This window comes from Macrobrachium nipponense, chromosome 14 (genome assembly GCF_015104395.2).
Source record: "Macrobrachium nipponense isolate FS-2020 chromosome 14, ASM1510439v2, whole genome shotgun sequence".
Taxonomy (NCBI): Eukaryota; Metazoa; Arthropoda; class Malacostraca; order Decapoda; family Palaemonidae; genus Macrobrachium; species Macrobrachium nipponense.
The window spans coordinates 78,914,276-78,933,108 of NC_087207.1; the positions used below are offsets into that span (position 1 = coordinate 78,914,276).

The 18,833-nt window shown below is 39.1% G+C and overlaps 1 protein-coding gene across 1 annotated transcript; it reads right to left on the reverse strand.

The window, feature by feature from the left end:
* Positions 1-10,737: 10,737 nt before the first annotated feature.
* LOC135226283 (uncharacterized) lies at positions 10,738-12,489 on the reverse strand. Its single transcript, XM_064265724.1, has one exon. The coding sequence runs from the start codon at positions 12,487-12,489 to the stop codon at positions 10,738-10,740; it is 1,752 nt and encodes a 583-aa protein (XP_064121794.1).
* Positions 12,490-18,833: the final 6,344 nt, after the last annotated feature.

Genomic DNA, 18,833 nt, shown 5'->3' on the forward strand with positions numbered 1-18,833 from the left:
ATTCCCTCCCGACAACCTACAGTGTATAGTCCATCTTGTTCCCAGAGGACGACCGCTAACAGATTTTTAAGATCTGTTGGACCATGATCTACATCCGGGACCCTCAGCGTAGCACACTGACCAAAGGATAATGGCTTAAGTGACAGACCCAAAGTTTCGAACAACACTCTAGTTACAGTGGTTCGTCATTCAATTCACATTAGGCAAAATACCCTCGCCTAATCTGAAAATCATGCCTAATGTTGACAATAGGGAAGTAATTTGCCTATTGTCAACATTGTGCAAAATAAATTGCCTAATATGGAGATTAGGCAATTTTTCTGCCTAATGTTCACATTGAGGCAATTATCCACATTATGCGTAACATATATATATAATATATATATATATATATATATATATATCATATATATATAGTATATATATATATATATATATATAATATATATATATATTATATATATATATATATATAGACTAGGGATTGTTATTTGAGACACTTCTCCTAATCCCAGGATTTCAGGAAAAAGTTAGTGTTTTTCCGGCATCCCGGGAAAATACCAAGAAATCCCTGGATTTTATATAAAAAAAACATTATTTTTTTCTTTTAGGACTGAAATATTGCAAGACTCATAGCACGGGATTATTTAATTATTCTTAAAGCATTGGAAAAGTCATATCCAAAATATATAATTTAAAAAAGAAGCATTCAATGAAATTAACAAGCAGAAAATGTTTTATACGATCACATGCGTTTGTAATATAACCCTGGTGAAAGCAAAATTATCAATGTTCATTAAAAAATAACAAAATTCTTAAATCAAGAGGACTGTATACGATCACATGGTTTTGTAATATAAACCTGGTGAAAGAAAAATGATTAATGTTCATTACTAATAACAAAATTCTTAAATCAAAATGACTCTTTGTCTTCAAACCATTTACATGAAACCTACCTCTATTGCAGTTATATGAAAAAAAAAAAACAAGAAAACTATATATTCATATAACGCTCTTCTGATAAAATAACACAAAAGTAGGAAAATAATAAATTTGCATCTAGCTGTTGCTACAAACTACTTTGACATGATATATGCACGTAGAAAACTCAAACAATTTACACTTTTATCACTTAGACGAGTTCTAAATCTCGTAATAAACAGTCCTAGTGCTGAAAAAGCGCTTTCTGTTTCGACAGTTGTGGGTGGTATAGATTCTAATGCAGTGGCTATCTTTCGTATGTTTGCTGTCTTTTCTCCAGTTGCTTCAAAAAGTTAAAACTCTTTAGTTATGCTCCTGCTAATCGTCTGACTTGTTTGGGTTGTTTTAGGGATGCACTTTGTTTCTTTTTTTATGGCTCCCTCTAAGTTCTGTTCGGCTTTGATTTGGGTCAGCTGACTGAGACAGCCCTTCTTCTTCGGATTCGGATGAAGTAAACATTTCATCACTGTTGTCGTCATAAAGGCGAATAAGACGCCGTTTTGCTGCAGACAAAAGAACACTTAGCTGGCAGTGCTTCTAAATCAGTGTCTCCTGATGATCGGCTTTCTTTAGAATACATTATCGTGTTTTTCATGTATATTAGTAACCCAATTAGTGTTTTTTGCCTTCTTTCGTTTAGTCTAGATATTAATGCTTCTTTCAGTTTCAATGAAAAGGCAGAGTTTTGTTCATGAAGTTCCTCAATGAAGAAAGAAAAAACTCCTTCAGCACTAAGAAGTCTCACATCTCAACTACAAATTTTCTCAGAGCCTAAATGGATAGGTTTCAAAGCACGAACGATATCAGCAAGTGCAACATACTCTACTTCACTTAAAGGGTTGATTATTTTATAGTCAATCAATGTTTTTTCTACTGGAGACCTCAGATCTAAGAATCGTTCAAGCATAGCAACTAAACTATTCCATCTTGGCTTGCAATCAAGTAACAGGGGAATACTTTCACGATTTTCAGGTTTAACATAACTCTGCAGAGTATCGTTTTTTACTGGAGACTTGCGAATTATGCGTGCAATCTTTCTCACTTTGTCAATGGCAGTAGCTACATTAACTGCTTTTGAAACCATTTGGCTACTGATGTGACCATGTTCAATGTTTATGCCAGATCTTAAATCTTCTGTTTCTTGACAATCCTCTTCTAATTCTTCAGCATCAGTTTCGGCACTTGATCCCACTCCTAGATTTGGATATCCTATTTCGTAGTTGCGCACTTTTCAAATATATTCAATATTGTTATACAGTAAATGCTGAAGTGCAAATGATCAATTTAGAACATTGTATCCCTGTATATGTTTATATTATCTTTGACATTTGGCCACATAATCTTTGTTGAAGTCTGTTGTGTCATATGCTTTACGTAGTATATTTTTCCTGTTTTTAACCGTGCTTTTGATGCTTTTATCATATTTTGATACTCCGTAGTTATTCCCTACAACTCCTTGTATTTTGGATTTAATTTTACAGCTTGATTCATAAACATTTACTTTTTTATCGAGACGAATCATTGCTTTGTTTGAATTACGATGGAATAGGCTTAACTCTTTGATACTTGGTAATGCAAATGAGAACTTATAATCTCATAACTTGCACTGGATTGGATTATCATATTTTGACCTAAGGTAGGCCCTATCTAATAGAAAGTGAGGAATGTGAATAAGGCTCCATTTTAACTACCTTTTACAATTAAAAATGGTATCTAAAAGGTATTTTCCAAAAGTCAGAGTTAAAATTTGTCAATTCAAGTGTTCGTCGGTTGCTGCAAAAATATAATTATCCCTGTCTGTCTGACGCTCTTAATCCAGTATATTAATATTTGATATAATGAAGTGTTGAAATTTCTGACAAATATTTGAGTATAAAGACTTGTAGTAAATGAGATATGTATTGCACTACCATAACATTGTGGGAGAGTGGAGCAACAGTGGCGAACATCACTCATCGAATTGCGAGAAGCGCCAAATTGGTAAGGAAGTGGATCCACCAGTGGGAGGAGGAGGGCTCTGTGAAAACGAAGCCTCGAAGTGGGAGGCCACGTGCAACCTCTCCTAGGATAGATGCCTGATTGTAGCAGCTGCTGAAATGCATCCTATGAGAATCTGCACAACATACTGAACATCTGGGATTAAACTGCAATCCCATGACCTTGAGACACAGACTTCATGAAGCCGGGATTCACTGTCATATCCCAGCATACAAAGGATGGTTCACTCCTGCACACAAGAAATGTCGCATTGGGTTTGCTCTGGAACACCTTCCATATGACGAAAATTACTAGAGAAATGTCATCTTTACTGATGAGAAGTGTTTCAGTCCGTGGCAGCGCGAATTAGGCATTGCTGGCGGCGGCCTAACATGCACTATCATGAGAATCAGATACATCACCAAGCAATGCCTGGAAGAGTGGCAGTATCTTCCTGGGGATGGATGTGGGCATATGGTCTTGGTGAGCTTGTCAAGATCGATGGCCACTTCACAGGAGAGAAATACATCGAAATCCTCGAGCAAGTGTTCCTTCCAACAGTTCGGGCTATGGCAGTTCCTACTCCTGATGTAATAAAGTTGGTCCATGACCAGAGTCCCATCCACAACAGCCACGTGATGAGGGACTGGCTACAGGATCACCCTGAAATTGAAGTTATGGATTGACCATCGAAAGGGTGACTTGAACCCAGTCGAACACCTTTGAGCTATGATGGTTCGGGAGTTGAATGTTGGGGAACAGTACAACAGCCAGGCATTAGAAGCTCAAGTCAATGACCTGTAAGGGGTGTCTGTCAACGTCCTCATCTGAGTATGAATCTTGTAGATTCCATACCTGATCATCTGTGAGGTCACAGATGCAGCTCACGTGTTTGTAGCTGTGAGCGTTTTACTTGATTACCAGTTAATGCAAATGTTTGGGAAGATCATGCATATGCCAAAGGTTTAAAGTGAAAAGTAATATTTATAGTATATCAAAATTAAATGAAAAAAAAAATGTGAAACTGGTTCAAAGTTATCCGCCAGATTGTCGAAAAAAAATGATGGTTTTTCAGTTTAACATTTAGTCAAACTGAAATAAGCCTTAAATTTTGAATATAGAAGGTTTTGTAAATATCACTAATTTTAGTTTGTTATTTTGAACTAAGGAAGGGAATTACAAAACATGCGCTTCATTCCAAGAAAGGAGAGAAAATATATTAAGATAATAAAGTTGAGACAATAAGAGCATAGCAGTTAATAGACTAAGGCTGGAATATTGAAATGGGGTCCTAAAGGTAGAAGAAATAAGCCCTGATAGAATTAGTGGAGCTAAAAGCTGCATCCTGTGAATGGCCATATACTAGGCAATTTAACTCGCCAATGCAAAGGTAAAAGTGGTGGTTCCTAACCCTCCCTAAGACAGGAAATGGTCGGGGAGTGGCAAAGACCACGGCAGTTGACTTCCCAGGAGAGAAAAGTTAAATTCCTACAATAACATATTAACTCTTTTACACATTAGAATTAGCAATAACTACATCGGCCCTAGAAAACTACTTTGCTTCTTGAAACACAGAAAGTGAGTTAAGTTATTTTCTATTACAATGCATCTTGAAAACAAGGATGAAGATATCCTTAAGAAAGAAATATAATAAAATTGATAATGACTGGTATCCTATAACTGACCTGGTGCTAGGAAGAAAATAAGAACATGAGGCTTCTTCACGCCATAATCTAGAAAATAACTTGAAAAGTTATCTAGCTCTCTCCCCTTTTCTTTGTCTTATTATTTTCTGTGCTTCAGTCTTTCTCTTTTCCACTAAATATTAACTTGTTATATAAGTGAAAGCATCTTAATATTTCATATTGTTTTAGTTACTAAAATTTTGTAAATAAAGAAAATTATATATAGCCATAATTTTTAGGTGTTATTACCCACATTGCCCGCCTTCTCTATGAAGGTTGGCCCAAACATGCTTTATATAAATATGTACACGTGTGCATATATATATATATATATATATATATATATATATATATATATATATATATATATATAGATATATATATAATATATATATATATACATATATGAATAACTTGATCACGAAGTATGTAAAACATGATGCTATTTATATATAAAGGTTTTTTGCCACGAAGGATAAAATGAAAATGAGAGATAGCCGAGTACTTTCAGTCCTGTTCAGACCCTTTACTAGTATCGATCTCGTGGACAGTCACGTCAGTATATAATATATAATAATCTATAGGAAATGCTAATTCATAAATACTGAGTTCCTAAGCACTTTTATTCTCATATTTATTTTGGATATTTCCTAAATGCACATTTTACACTCAAACCCAATAACGTCAACAACAAAATCTTTACAATCACTCTCTTAAATAAGATAATAGATTATGGATACTTTACTCTATGGTCAAGAAAAATACCTGCTGCCCACTCCTTCCTTGGCCTGATGGCGCAACATCTATTGGGCGCTCCATTAGTTACTTGTTCAACTACTTCAGGGTTTCATAGTCGCGGATTCGTGTTCACTCTGGATCAGCGGAGGGAATGGACTATTGCACATGATAGTACATCCTGAAGGGACAGCAGCTTCTAAATGGGAAAAGCTGTTCGTCAACGGTGAGATGGGGACCTGGGGAGTAATTCTTCTGACAATTAGCGACCACATGGTCGATGATTTTTTTAACTGGGGCAAAGCGATCTGTTTTTGCCCGGTCTGCTCTGGTGGCCGAATCGTCAAAACGAAGAACTCTCGTCAGCAGGGCGAAACGACCCTCACTCATTGTACATCGGTACAAAGAATTGCCCTCTGGAAGGTCCCACATGTCACTCGTTGTGGTGTGATTGTGTGACCTCACTGCCGACATTATCAGAATTCCAATTAACGCCTTCAGTTCCCTCAGGTTTATGTCCCTAAGGGCAACATTGCCCTTATAATGATAATTACTCTTCAAAAGGGCAAGTCGATCATTGGAACGCAAAACAATCTCCCCTAGTATGTGGTCAGCCAAAAAAAGCGAGAAAATGTCACTCACTCTTTCCACGGCAGCGGTGACATCTTTCTGGGACCCCCCCCCCCCCCCACCCCCCCCCCCCCCCCACCCCCGCCCCCCCCCCCCCCCCCCCCACCCCCCACCCCCCCCCCCCCCCCCCCCCCCGGTTCAGTCCTCGGCATAAACAGACGGGGAAGGGAGGTATTCGGGTCTCTATGCCATTGCGTCCCATCATGACTGTCAACAACCTCAGGTCCGATACGCTATAAAGGAGCTCCTGGGCTGGCTGGAGGTCACCCCTCCTCGTCTTCCTGCTCCTAATCTACCGGGGAGCGCGTGTCCTCATCCTGAGAGGTTGACGGTCCAGGTGTAGGTGTGGGGGTGGTTGTTGTTACAACAACAGTGACAGTCCTACTAGGCCCTGATGACTCACCCCCGTTGGCATCGTCCCCATCCCCCTGGGAGAGGTCAAGAGGTACAGCCTCCTCTTCCCTCTCTTCATCTCCCTCCAACGCAGCTTTTCCCTGATCCGGGTCGTCTCCGTCTTCCTCCTCGACAAACATGGCGGCTGCCTCCTCCTCCTCTTCCTCACCTGCAGACTCAACCTCCAGGTTGTCCTCAATGTCACTTTCTAATGCATAGAGAAGTGCATTGATGGTATTTTCACCCAGAGGCCTCTGTCTCTTCAAAGTCATTGCTGATAACTGAAAAAAAGCAAAACATTAGAAATGAGCACTTGAAGGAAACTCGGACAGATGACCATATATGGGCATCTCAGCCAATGCCACGGGTAAGCACATGATAAGCACACCATCCTTCCACATATTGCAATAAAATGAAAAAACTATACTAATTAGTTATATAAAATACACACTGTCCTACATGAATTTAGTTATTATAACTGTTTTCTGCACAAAAACAAAATTTGGCACTCGAACGGAATTAGACCATATGGCAACTTAGGGCATCTCAGCCAATGCCCCGGGCATGCACATGATAAAACACACCATCCTCCCACATATTCCAATAATAAAACAAAACTCAACTAGCATGAACACTGTTCAATATGCGAGGTTTACCAAATAACTTTGCTTTTTGCAAAAAAAACCCAGAAATTGGGACTAGAAGGAAATGGACCATACGGCGATATATGGCATTCAGCCCCTTCCAAGGTCACACACAACATAGATACACCATCCTTGAACATATTCCAATAGTAAAAAACTATACTGATTAGCTATTATGCACACTGTCGTACATGAATTGAGCACAAAAAAAAAAAAAAAAAAAAAAAAAAAAAAAAACAGAAATTGGCACTCGAAGGGTGAAAAAATCGGACCATATTCACAAATTACAAGCGTGCAGTCATGAGCAAAGGCATTCATATGGTAGATACATCATCCTCCGATATATTCCAACATTACAAAACCCTACTACCATAAACATTGTTCGATATGTGAGGTTTACCTAATAACTTTGCTTTATGCAAAAAAAAAGAAAGAAAAAAAAAACAGAAATTGGCACTCGAAGGAAAATGGACCATATTGGTGATATATGGCATCTCAGCTACTCCCAGATTTACGCACGTGATACACACACCACCCTGCAACATTTTCCAATATAACAAAACCATACTAATTAGCTATCAGTAATTTGGACAACGTTGAGATTCCACAAGTCAAGGAAAACCACTTCTACCACTTCTCTTTATTCGGTGAAGTCTACAAAGAAGAAAAAACACAAAATAAATGACAAATAAAACTGCACAAAGTAATGACAAAATGCGAACTGCTTATGGTATAACGAAAATAAAGACAAAATATTTAAATGCAAAGAATAAAAGATACAACAAAATACAACTTAATAGTGACTAATACAGTAAATATTAATATCACTCACAAAGTCCACCCGACTATATGTAAACAGTTATCCAAATTTAAAACAAGAGCGTATTCGCTTATGGTCTGTCAGTCAGACCTTGCTACTAAAGACTAAACGTTAAAAATATAAAACAGCTGGAAGCAACCACTAGCAAATAGACAGTAACCATATTAATGGTCGTTTAAGGGTAAACAGCATTTACAGACATCCAAATCTTTAAGAGTAATAAATACTTAAACAGCACAAACAACCGTTTGAAAGTCCGCTACACTCCCGCCTAGTGGAGAATGCAATGAACCACAATAATTTAAAGGACTTTCGAAACATGTACATATAGAGAGAGACCAAATCAGTTTGGTTTACAATGTAAATGAAATTCTGCCAATTTAATTTTGAGCATCTTTATCTGCCTTAGCTTGGAATCCATGTTGAAGCTCTTGTACCGTAGCAATTAAGCAAAGTTTATGAATGGGTCTCTCCCAGTGAACCACCTTATCATTCTCCACTGTTCGAACAGTAACTCTTCGAACAAGCCCATCTTTTCCGGGATGAATCCTCTCAACAAGACCGCGCCTCCACAGTCCCCTAGGAGCGACACCTCCCTTTAGGCCTGGTTCCAGAAGAAGAACCAAATCACCAACTTGAAGATTCTGTTTGGGATGAAACCATTTCGATCTTTGTACTAGCTGAGGCGGCATATAACGAATCCAAGTCTCCCAAATATCTGAATTCTCTGTTGAGCTACCTCTACCATGCTTCTCAAGTTCACTTCGTTGCCGGTATATGGTTGTAGAACTGAAGGTTGCCCGTGAGGAAACAGTAAGTCATTGCCGGTTATAGTTGGGGACTCAAGAGGATCTGGTCCGTTTGGGAAGAGTGGTCGTGAATTAACAAGGTACGTCACCTCTGACAGTATTGTTTGCCATTCCAAAGCACTGAATTTCTTGTGGTGATAATCTGCTACTGCGTCTAAACCTCTTCTACAGCTTCTGATCAATGATTCAACAACACCATTCATATGAGAAGCGTGAGGTGTGTTGAATTTCCACTCAAATTTTGTCCCAGCAATTGCAAACTTGTCCTTTATTAGGCTCTCGTTCCAAGAATTTATCCACTTTTGCAATTTCTCTTGAGCCCCTATGAAATTGCGTCCTCTGTCACTTACTGCTAAAACTGGATGGATTCCATGATTACAAGTAAATCTTCTCCAAGCACAGAGAAAAGCATCTTGAAGACAATGAGTCGACCAGTTCAAGAGATATGACACGAGTGACGGTGACAAGTTATGATCATTATACTTCCTTCAGTGCTTGCATTACGAGTTAACTTTATTTTGATAGGGCCAAAGAAATCTAATGCAACTCTGCTAAAGAGGGGGGGGGGGGTATTGGGCTCACCTCTGAAACTTGGCAGTTCCCCCATCTGTTGGCCCAACAATAGGCGACGTCTGGTTCTGCAGAAACAACACTTGAAAGCAATATCCTTAAATAATCTTGCTCCTCCAATAATGTAAACTCCACGCTTAAAAGCTAAAGCAATTGCGACTCTATATCCTTGATGACCTGTACATCGATGAATCATCTGAGCGAATGCTTCAGCCAGGGAAGAATTCCTCAACCAATAAAACTGGATGCCTCTGCTCGTAGGTAAATGGAGCTTATGTAGTCTGCCTCCAATTCTTAAAATGCCTTTTTCATCCAACTTTGGGTCAAGCTTTTTAATCTGTTTATGATTAACTTCATCTTGATTATTTAAAGACTTCTGGCTTGCATAAAATAAAGCCAGTTCTGCTTCTTGTATTTCTTTAGGTTCTAGATGACTTTGGTAGTTTTCTGGGTTTTGTTGTAATAGCAAACGGCGGCAGTAAGCAGTTATTCGTACAAGTCTATTCCAGTCTGAAGAGAGTTCTGTAAATCTTTCCTCAAAACTCTCATCAGCCAAAATTCCAACAAATTGGATCGTTTTAAGAGATTCTGGTGTGTACTCTTTAACAATACAACGCTTCTTTTCAAAATCATATGTCGGTTCCCCAAAATCACAATCTTGAGAACTGTTCAGAAGAAAAATCGGGACCATTGATCCATCCTTGTAGTTCACTTGGCTTTATTGGCTTGGTTAATGCATCGGCAGGATTCAATTGTGAAGGAACATAGCAAAATTCTTTTGAAAATCCTGGCAAAGCATCCTGAATCTCCTGAACTCTAGTTGACACAAATGGTTTAAAGGTTCTAGCAGGAGAGCGAACCCAGGCCAACACTACTTCTGAATCGGTCCAAAATTTCATGGTACTAACCCTGCCAACCACTTGCAAAACAAGCAAGGCAAGTCTAGCCATAACCACAGCAGCAGTAAGCTCAAGACGTGGAATAGAACGCTGTTTCAACGGAGCCACTAAAGACTTTGCGATGACGAATTTCAGTTCTACTCCATGAGAAGTATTCCATTTCAAAGCCAGAATCACAGAACCTAGGGCAGATTAACTGGCATCACTAAATCCATGAAGTTGAGGGTCTCCTAGAGAATCTTCTGGCTTTATCATTCGATCTAGTCTAAATCCAATTAGTTGATTCATTTCATGAACATATCCTTTCCACATTTTGATTTGTTCTTCACTCAATTCATCATCCCAACCAACTCCACTAGCCCATAAATCCTGAAGACAAATCTTGTATCTAATTATTACAGGAGATAACATACCTGTAGGATCCCACAACTTTGATACCAAACTAGCAACCTTCCGCTTTGTTAGTTTTGAAAACTCCTCACTGAATTTGTCTAGCTGAATAGCTACACTATCCGTAGCCTTATCCCATACATGACCCAAAACTCGTGTTTGCTTGTCTTCTGGGCATCAGTCAACAGAGGGGTCATTAGAATGCTATTCTTTTATTCTGAAGGAGCCCTTTCCTAATATCCGATCCACCTGATCCATGGCCGCAATAGCTAATTCACTCTTATCAAATGATTCAATCACATCATCCATGTACATGCGACAGTTAATTAACTGTGCTCCAATAGGTTCCTCCTCCTTGAATGTATCTGCCAAAGTGCGTACAGCCATCATAGCTATGTCTGGTGCTGGTTTATCCCCAAAAGGAAGGCGCAGCCACTGCCAGTGACGAATTGGAGAAGATAAATCAAAACGCCATACAAACCGGTGATATCTCTGATCCTTTTCAGCCATAAGTATTTGATTAAACATTTTTTGAACATCGCCTGCAATTCCTATGCTTTTCATTCTCCAGTGAAGAAGGCAATACAGAAGAGAGTTCAAGAAATCTGGACCTTTGTAAAATCCATCATTCAAACACAAGCCATTGAACTTGGCAGCAGAATTCCATACGATGCGAACCTTTGTTGATTTGTGTAGCTGATATACAGCATGATGTTGTAAGTACCATCCCTCTTCTCTGGATTCCTCTGGATATAATTCTCTGACAAAGCAACTGTCAATTAATTTCTGGATTTCTTCGCTATATTCATCAAAGGTTCCATTCTTAATTAATCTTTTTTCTTGGCTCATAAGTCTTATTTCTGCTTGAGGCTTGTTACACTCCAATGCTTCAGGGAAACCGGGCTTCCCAGGCATTTCCACAGTCATGCGACCATCCTCATTAATGCAAAGCTTATTTCGACAATGTTTTATGAACTGAGACTCTGCTATTTCCTTATCTGAGCAAACACACAATGTTGTTGGTTTGACACCAACAACATCAGATGTATATAATTTCTGCAAATCCTCCAAATGACTCAAAAACTGGACCCTGGATGCAGCATGTGGTTTGGGTTTTGGAATATTCCCTCCAAAAACGGTCCACCCCAAGGTACTTCTGATGGCAACTGGAGACGATTCAGGAGACACAGAGTCTTTTACGCTCTCAACTGGCATTGTAAGGAAATAATAGTCATAACCAATGATGATATCAATTTCTGCTTCATCTGTGGGTAACGTTCCCTTGGCAGCGTTCAGATGAGGATACTCATCAAAAATATCCCCTCCAACTGCAGGACTGTTATGGGCTGGTTTCTCAATTCCAATTGCAATTACATTGTATGACTTAATTCCATTCATTGGTCTAATTTGGATAGAAAACTTGGCACTGCTTTCTTCAGCAATGCCTCCTCCAGCTACTCCATATCGAAACTTGAATGGTTCACCTTGCAAGCCAAAATGCTTGGCTGTGGATAACTTAAGCGATGTTGTATCTGCACCTGTATCAATAAATGCAACCACGCGATGCCATTTTTTCTCAACATCTTGCAGTTCTACATACGTTGTAGGGGAGTAGCGTCGATGAATTTTTCCTTCCTGGCTTGAGTTCAGGGTCCCTACTGTGTTGAATGTTGCATCTGCATCTGAAGCAACCTCCCGTGCACGACCAATGTTGCACTCAGAAGCACTTCCCGACAGAGTTAGATTCGCGTTCAAAGTAGAAGTACCTCCCGCCCGTGAACTTTCCAACCCAGAAAAAGTCCTTGGCTGTACTTTATTTCCATAAGGTGGGCAGGCTACAAATCGATGATGATAAAGTTGGCAATCTACACAGCGTTTCTTATCCGGGCATGTACAATTGATTGCGTTATGGTTGGCTCTAAGACAAAAGAAACATCTCTTACTGCTCACAATCATCCTTCGTCTTTCTTCCTTGGTTTTTGATATAAAGATAGGACATTTAATGATCAAATGAGTTTTATCTATGCAAAAGGGGCAAGCCCTCCCATCATCAACCAATGTAGCCAAGGATTCATCACATTCTGAGGTTTGTCTCTAAAATAGTTTACAGCTGACTTGTTAGTATTATCACTCAGGGAATGGGGATGTTCTCGACGCTCTCTAGCTTCTGTTTCTCTCCGTAGATATGTAATCAACTCTGCTAATGTCTGATTATGACATTTTGAGTTGCGCTATATTCGTAATAAATTCCAGAATCGATCTTTCTGCTGGCAATTTCAATTGTCATGAATGAATCCAATTCCCTTTCTTGACCAAGTTCTCTCATTCGCCGAGCAAAATCAGTCAGTCCATCCAAAACCTGTCTCATCTCCCTTGCTGCTGTAGACTTCATTGGTTTCAAGGCTTCTAAACCAAGTAGTACATCTCGTATGATGGCAGATGTTGGTACCTTCTCTTCAAGGCGCCTCCAAGCTCCATTTTCACCATCAACAGAACTGCAATCCACAATAGTATCTTGAACTACTTTTGGTAATGCGTTGCCATTTAACAAGATAATGAGCTTTTCTTTACCATCAGTCATACCAGCTGACTCAAAGTATTGGTCCATTCGAACCCTCCACGACTGAAAGTTTCGGGGTGCTCCATCCCAACACGGTGCATGAAGACCTGGAATTCGGATAGCAGGTCGTGATTTCTCTGCTATTCGAATATCATCCAACTTAGTCGAAAGCTTCTCGATAAGCTTCAACATTTCTTCGTCCTTTGTAGAGTCAGTTGGCGTGTGTTTGCCTAAAAACTCCGAGCGTAGAGAAGACAATATGACAGCTCTTGAGTCCAACTCCTCTGACTGGGTCTCCAGATCGCGAGCCCACTCGGTCATATTACCTTCTTTGTTATATATTAAATCATTGCATGATAGAATTTTTTCCATCTGATTCAAAATTTCCTGAAAATTATTTATTCGTCCCTCCATCATGGATATTCTGCGATTTATTTCAACATTGTTGGTACAGCCCTTTTCAAGGAGTTCCTTTAGCCCATTTATCCCTCGGGTAATTTGAGACTTCAAGTATATCCGAATTTTTTTTAATTTTCGTAGTCCGCTGCTACAAAGTCCTCCATGGCAGAAGTCGATTTGGGTTTACTTCACTAATTTGGACAACGTTGAGATTCCACAAGTCAAGGAAAACCACTTCTACCACTTCTCTTTATTCGGTGAAGTCTACAAAGAAGAAAAAACACAAAATAAATGACAAATAAAACTGCACAAAGTAATGACAAAATGCGAACTGCTTATGGTATAACGAAAATAAAGACAAAATATTTAAATGCAAAGAATAAAAGATACAACAAAATACAACTTAATAGTGACTAATACAGTAAATATTAATATCACTCACAAAGTCCACCCGACTATATGTAAACAGTTATCCAAATTTAAAACAAGAGCGTATTCACTTATGGTCTGTCAGTCAGACCTTGTTACTAAAGACCTTAAACGTTAAAAATAACGCCTGGAAGCAACCAATAAGGCAAATAGACAGTAACCATATTAATGGTCGTTTAAGGGTAAACAGCATTTACAGACATCCAAATCTTTAAGAGTAATAAATACTTAAACAGCCCAAACAACCGTTTGAAAGTCCGCTACAATCAGTATGAATTGAGTATGTAATAACTTTGATTTTTGGAAAAAAAAAAAAAAAAAAAACAGAAATTGGCAATAGCAGGGGACTGGACCATATGGCCATATACGGCATGTCAGCCATGAACAAAGGCATTCATATGATAGATACATGATCCTCCAACATATTCCAATATTACAAAACATTACTAGCATGAACACTGTTCAATATGCGAGGTTCCCCTAAAAACTTTGCTTTTTGCAAAAAAAAAAAAAAAAAAAAAAAAAAAAAACAGAAATTGGCACTCGAAGGAAAATATATCTTATGACGATTTATGGCATCTCAGCCACTCCCAAGGTCACCCACGACGTAGATATACTATCCATCCAGACTTTCCAACACAACAAAGACACATGACTATGCACACTGTTCACTGAAAAATGGTCACATAATAACTTTGCTTTTCAATCTTAAAGGTGCGTGAGGGTCGATCTTGACTGGAGCGATTCTCAGAAAAAGGGGGAAGCACTTGAGGCAGACGTAGGCAGCTCTGCACATAATCGTGGCTTGTAGACGAATGACCGCCTGCAGGTCGATCACACCCAGAGTCGACACAGGCAATAATTTATGGGAAAAAAACATGTTTTTTTAAATACACTTTGAGTCGCACGCTACATGTCGCTCCTATCCAGGGTTAAAGCATTTTAGTGATTTTCCTTATTTTTTCATCCTGTTTTTATTTCCTTGTGCAAGTCTCACAAGGGGGCAGATATCACAAGCCCTTTCACAACTCAAAACTTATGCACTCATTATCAGTTTCATTTTACCTATACTTAATTTTTTTTCTTTACTACTTTATTAGACTTTTGCGGTTTCCCGCACCCATTCCTTGTACTTAATACGTCTGCATTTTGATTTTTGCGGTCTCTTGCACAAATTTATCATAGATTATTAAGTAATCGCTCGCTACATGGACAAACTTTGTTCTTTTGGTAACATCAACAATCCTGCTCTTTATAAACAAAATCTATGCACTACCAGTGCAAATTACCTAACCATATCACCTAACCATTCCTCCTCTAAGTGCCAACCTTCATTGGCCTTTACAGGTATCTGGCCCTGTGCCTCAATCATTACTTTGTATAAACCTTCGTATAACGGGACCAGCAAGCAACTTTTATTCTCCTTCATATCCTCAGCCTTGGCGGCTCCCCCTGTTTCGCAAACTGAGGACCCGTCTTGGCCCTTCCTTCCCATTTTCCTGCCTTGTTGTTTCCACAGATTTGCAACCTGTGGTTCCATCTTGGCCTTGTTTTCACGTGCCACACCTGTTCTATGGCAAACCATTGTACTTAATACCAGATCCATTGGGTTACTAAACCCCAAATAGAGCGAGAAGCTGAAAGAGCAGAGAGAGAAGCCAGAGAGGAGAGGGAAAGAGCAGAGAGAGATGCCAGAGAGGAGAGGGAAAAAACAGAGAGAGAAGCTCAGCATGCCCATGAGTTGGCTCTTGAACAAGCTCTCCACGACAGTGCTATGGCACTCCCCCAACATAAAGCCGATCACCCTTCTCCAGCTACAAACCAGTCCACCCTAAGAAGAATGAGCATGCTCATCCAGACGTGGTGCAAAACTGAACCGGAAGCATGGCTCGATAACACAGAGAATGTGTTTCCAAATTTCGCCTGTACTTCAATCAAAATATCATTGATCTTTAACAAACACATGAAGGTCAAGGGTTTGATCACTTTGTAGCCTATGACCACTGCTGAACAAGATCTTGAAGCTGTCTGAAGAGTGGTCAACAAGGCTTATGAAATTACTCTTGAGCGCTGGAGAAAATGATGGCGTAGACTACCCAAGAAAGCCGGACAGTCCTGGATGGACTGGATGTATTGCAAAGGAAAAAATTTCAACTGTTGGCTGGATTTCCTTGAAGTCAAAATGCTTGAGAGTATTTCTTTTATTATGCTCCTTGTGCACTCGCCACCTGTATAAATGAGAAACTTCCCACTACCATTGCTGAATGCTGCCATTTGCCAGATGATTGGGAAATGCAACCCCCCCCCCCCCCAACTCAGCTCTCTTGGAAAAAAAATTTCACCTCAAAATTCTACGTCCTCAATGACCCAGACCAAGAATGAGCCCATCTCTAAGCCAGTAACCTGCAACTTCTGCAAGCTAAATGTACATAGTATCGAGCAATGTTGCAAAATACCATGTGACAGCCAACACACTGTTACCACCGCTACCACTATGAGCTCAGAGGGTGCAATGCCTCCCCGAGCCAGCAACAGGCTTGCTCTCTTTGCTGGAACATAGCCATCAAGAGACTACAGCCAGAACTATTGCACTGTGTGCAAGGTTTATGGACATTCTGCCTTCTGGGCGAAGTGCCCAAGCAAGACTGCTATACCTGCCATTGCCTTAGCGGTAGTCACACCCTCAGCTGAAGGCTGAACTAAATGAACTGTTCCATCAATTGACAGTGATTGTTGGCCCCCTCAGCACTCCCATTGTTGAGGCAGTAGAAGTGCCTATGATGCCAACCCCTCCTTGGGGTGTAGTGTCAAAGGCTCCTCCTTTACAAACGAAGAAGCAGTCTAGACAAGGATCAAGGAAGAGGGGTATAAATCGTAGGTCATACAGGTAGCCTACAAGAGCCACTAGGCTATCATAGAACATATGGAACTGAGACAACTAAGATGTTATCTGGGAAGTAATTCATCAGCTACTAGGTATTCATTCAAGGACCAAAAAATAGCAAACTGGCACTTTATTCTAACAAAGAAACGGCAAAGTTGTTCTTAGGAGAAACATTTTCAAAGATTTTTCCTGTCTGTTACATATTTTGCCTCCATATCTGCCTGACCTACTGTATAGCAGGTAATGAAATAAAGACTGTAATATTTATGCTTCAACTTCTATCTCAGTTTTGAATATATGAATGGGTTAATGGTTTTCAATGACATGTCATGTATCGATATAAAGATGTTTTATGAACTTGTGTAACCATGAGCTCGAGTCAAAAATGTGAAAATATTAAAACATTCTGGTATTTTGTCAAAAAGTAGGAAAATGCGGATGCGACAAAGAAAATCTCCTGTTTGTATAAGTGATTAGATAAACAAGAACCAAAAAATATGCAAAACAATAAGAAAAACAAGAGATTAGGGTGTAATATGTCCTAGCAATTGCACTACTATATATAGTAGGTCAGGCATTAATGGGTTATTAATATTGATTTATGTGGCAAGTTTAACCCCTTTCCTTTTGCTCTAGTACAATGGTTCCCAACCTTTTTTGTCCCATTCCCCCTTTTAGAGTCACTTTTTCACCTGTAGAATAAAAGATTTTTCTGCAAAAAATGAATATATTCATGTAAAATGCCTTGTATTGTTTTGCTGATTAAGCTGTAAGCCTATTTATATGAAATCAGAAAACATTCCGTTCAGTGATTTTTATTTAAGTAAAATACATAGGAAAATGCTATGTTAATGTTATAGTTGTAGGTATTGTACGCACAAACTATCTTTATAATACTTTCCCTATTTTTGAAAAAAAAAGCACGAAACCTGTATGAATAAAACACATGTATGAATAAAACACAAAAAAATCACAAAAACAGCAGTGAATGAAACTTTTCATTGGTTGCAAAAGTGTATGTCACTATATTTCTCAATGGGACTACTATGGTTGTTTTTGAGCAACCAGCTCATGAATCCTTGGCTCAGTGGCAGCCAGTGCACATCTCAAGTCATCTTCCACAGACAGCTAGTTCCTTGATTTAGTTTTTATTGCAAGCAATGAAGAAACCCCACTTTCGCACAGGTAGGTTGAAGCAAAATGCAAAAGAATTCGAACTGCTAGATCACTTATTTTTGGAAATGAGTCCATCATTGAACACCAGAAGCTAGACAAGGAGTATGACTGGAACACATTGTTGGCTATTGAATCGTGGATAAGCTCAATGAACTCTTCTTGTGCGTCTTCTAACACATCATCAACCTAACATAAGAACAGATTTTTTGCAAATCCTGCATGCTGAGGGCTTAAGTCAGGAAAGTAACGGCGAAATTCATCATCTACCTGAGACAAGTGATCCATGATTTCCTTGGACAAGGTGCTTGAAAGCTGACCATCAGCAAGAACTTCATTCAATGATGGAAACATCATAAATTTTCCTACACTCACTCTCTTCTTATACAGCTCCAATTTGGCCAAAAATGCATGTATTGAGTCTCAGTAGCTGAGCAAGTTTGAATCCTTTCCTTGAGTCTCAAGTTCAGCTGGTTGAAAATTTCAAAAATGTTCACAAGCTAAGCAAGGCGGAGCTCGAAGTGTTCTGATTTCAATATCTCCAATAGGCCACATTTTGTCTGTACATCAAGAAACATTTTGACTTCCTGGCGAATTAAAAAATACGTTTAGGCCTAACTCACGATTTTGTTAAACCTTTCATTACCGGATCTCTTTCAAGCTAAATATTATCACCTGCTTTTAGCCCTATTAGAAAGAAAATAACTAAAATTACACCAAACCTTCCAGTATACATGGATATTAACTCCCTCAACACTATAAAACACCCCCCAATGTGCTTAAACTTGTCTAATGTTAGCTTAAATACAATTAAAAGTAAGTCCCTAGTAATGAACAGGTTAATGAAGTGGCTCT

Coding starts and splice junctions, on each gene's coding strand:
- LOC135226283 (XM_064265724.1), bottom strand. CDS start 12,489: ATGATTGTGAGCAGTAAGAGATGTTTCTTTTGTCTTAGAGCCAACCAT.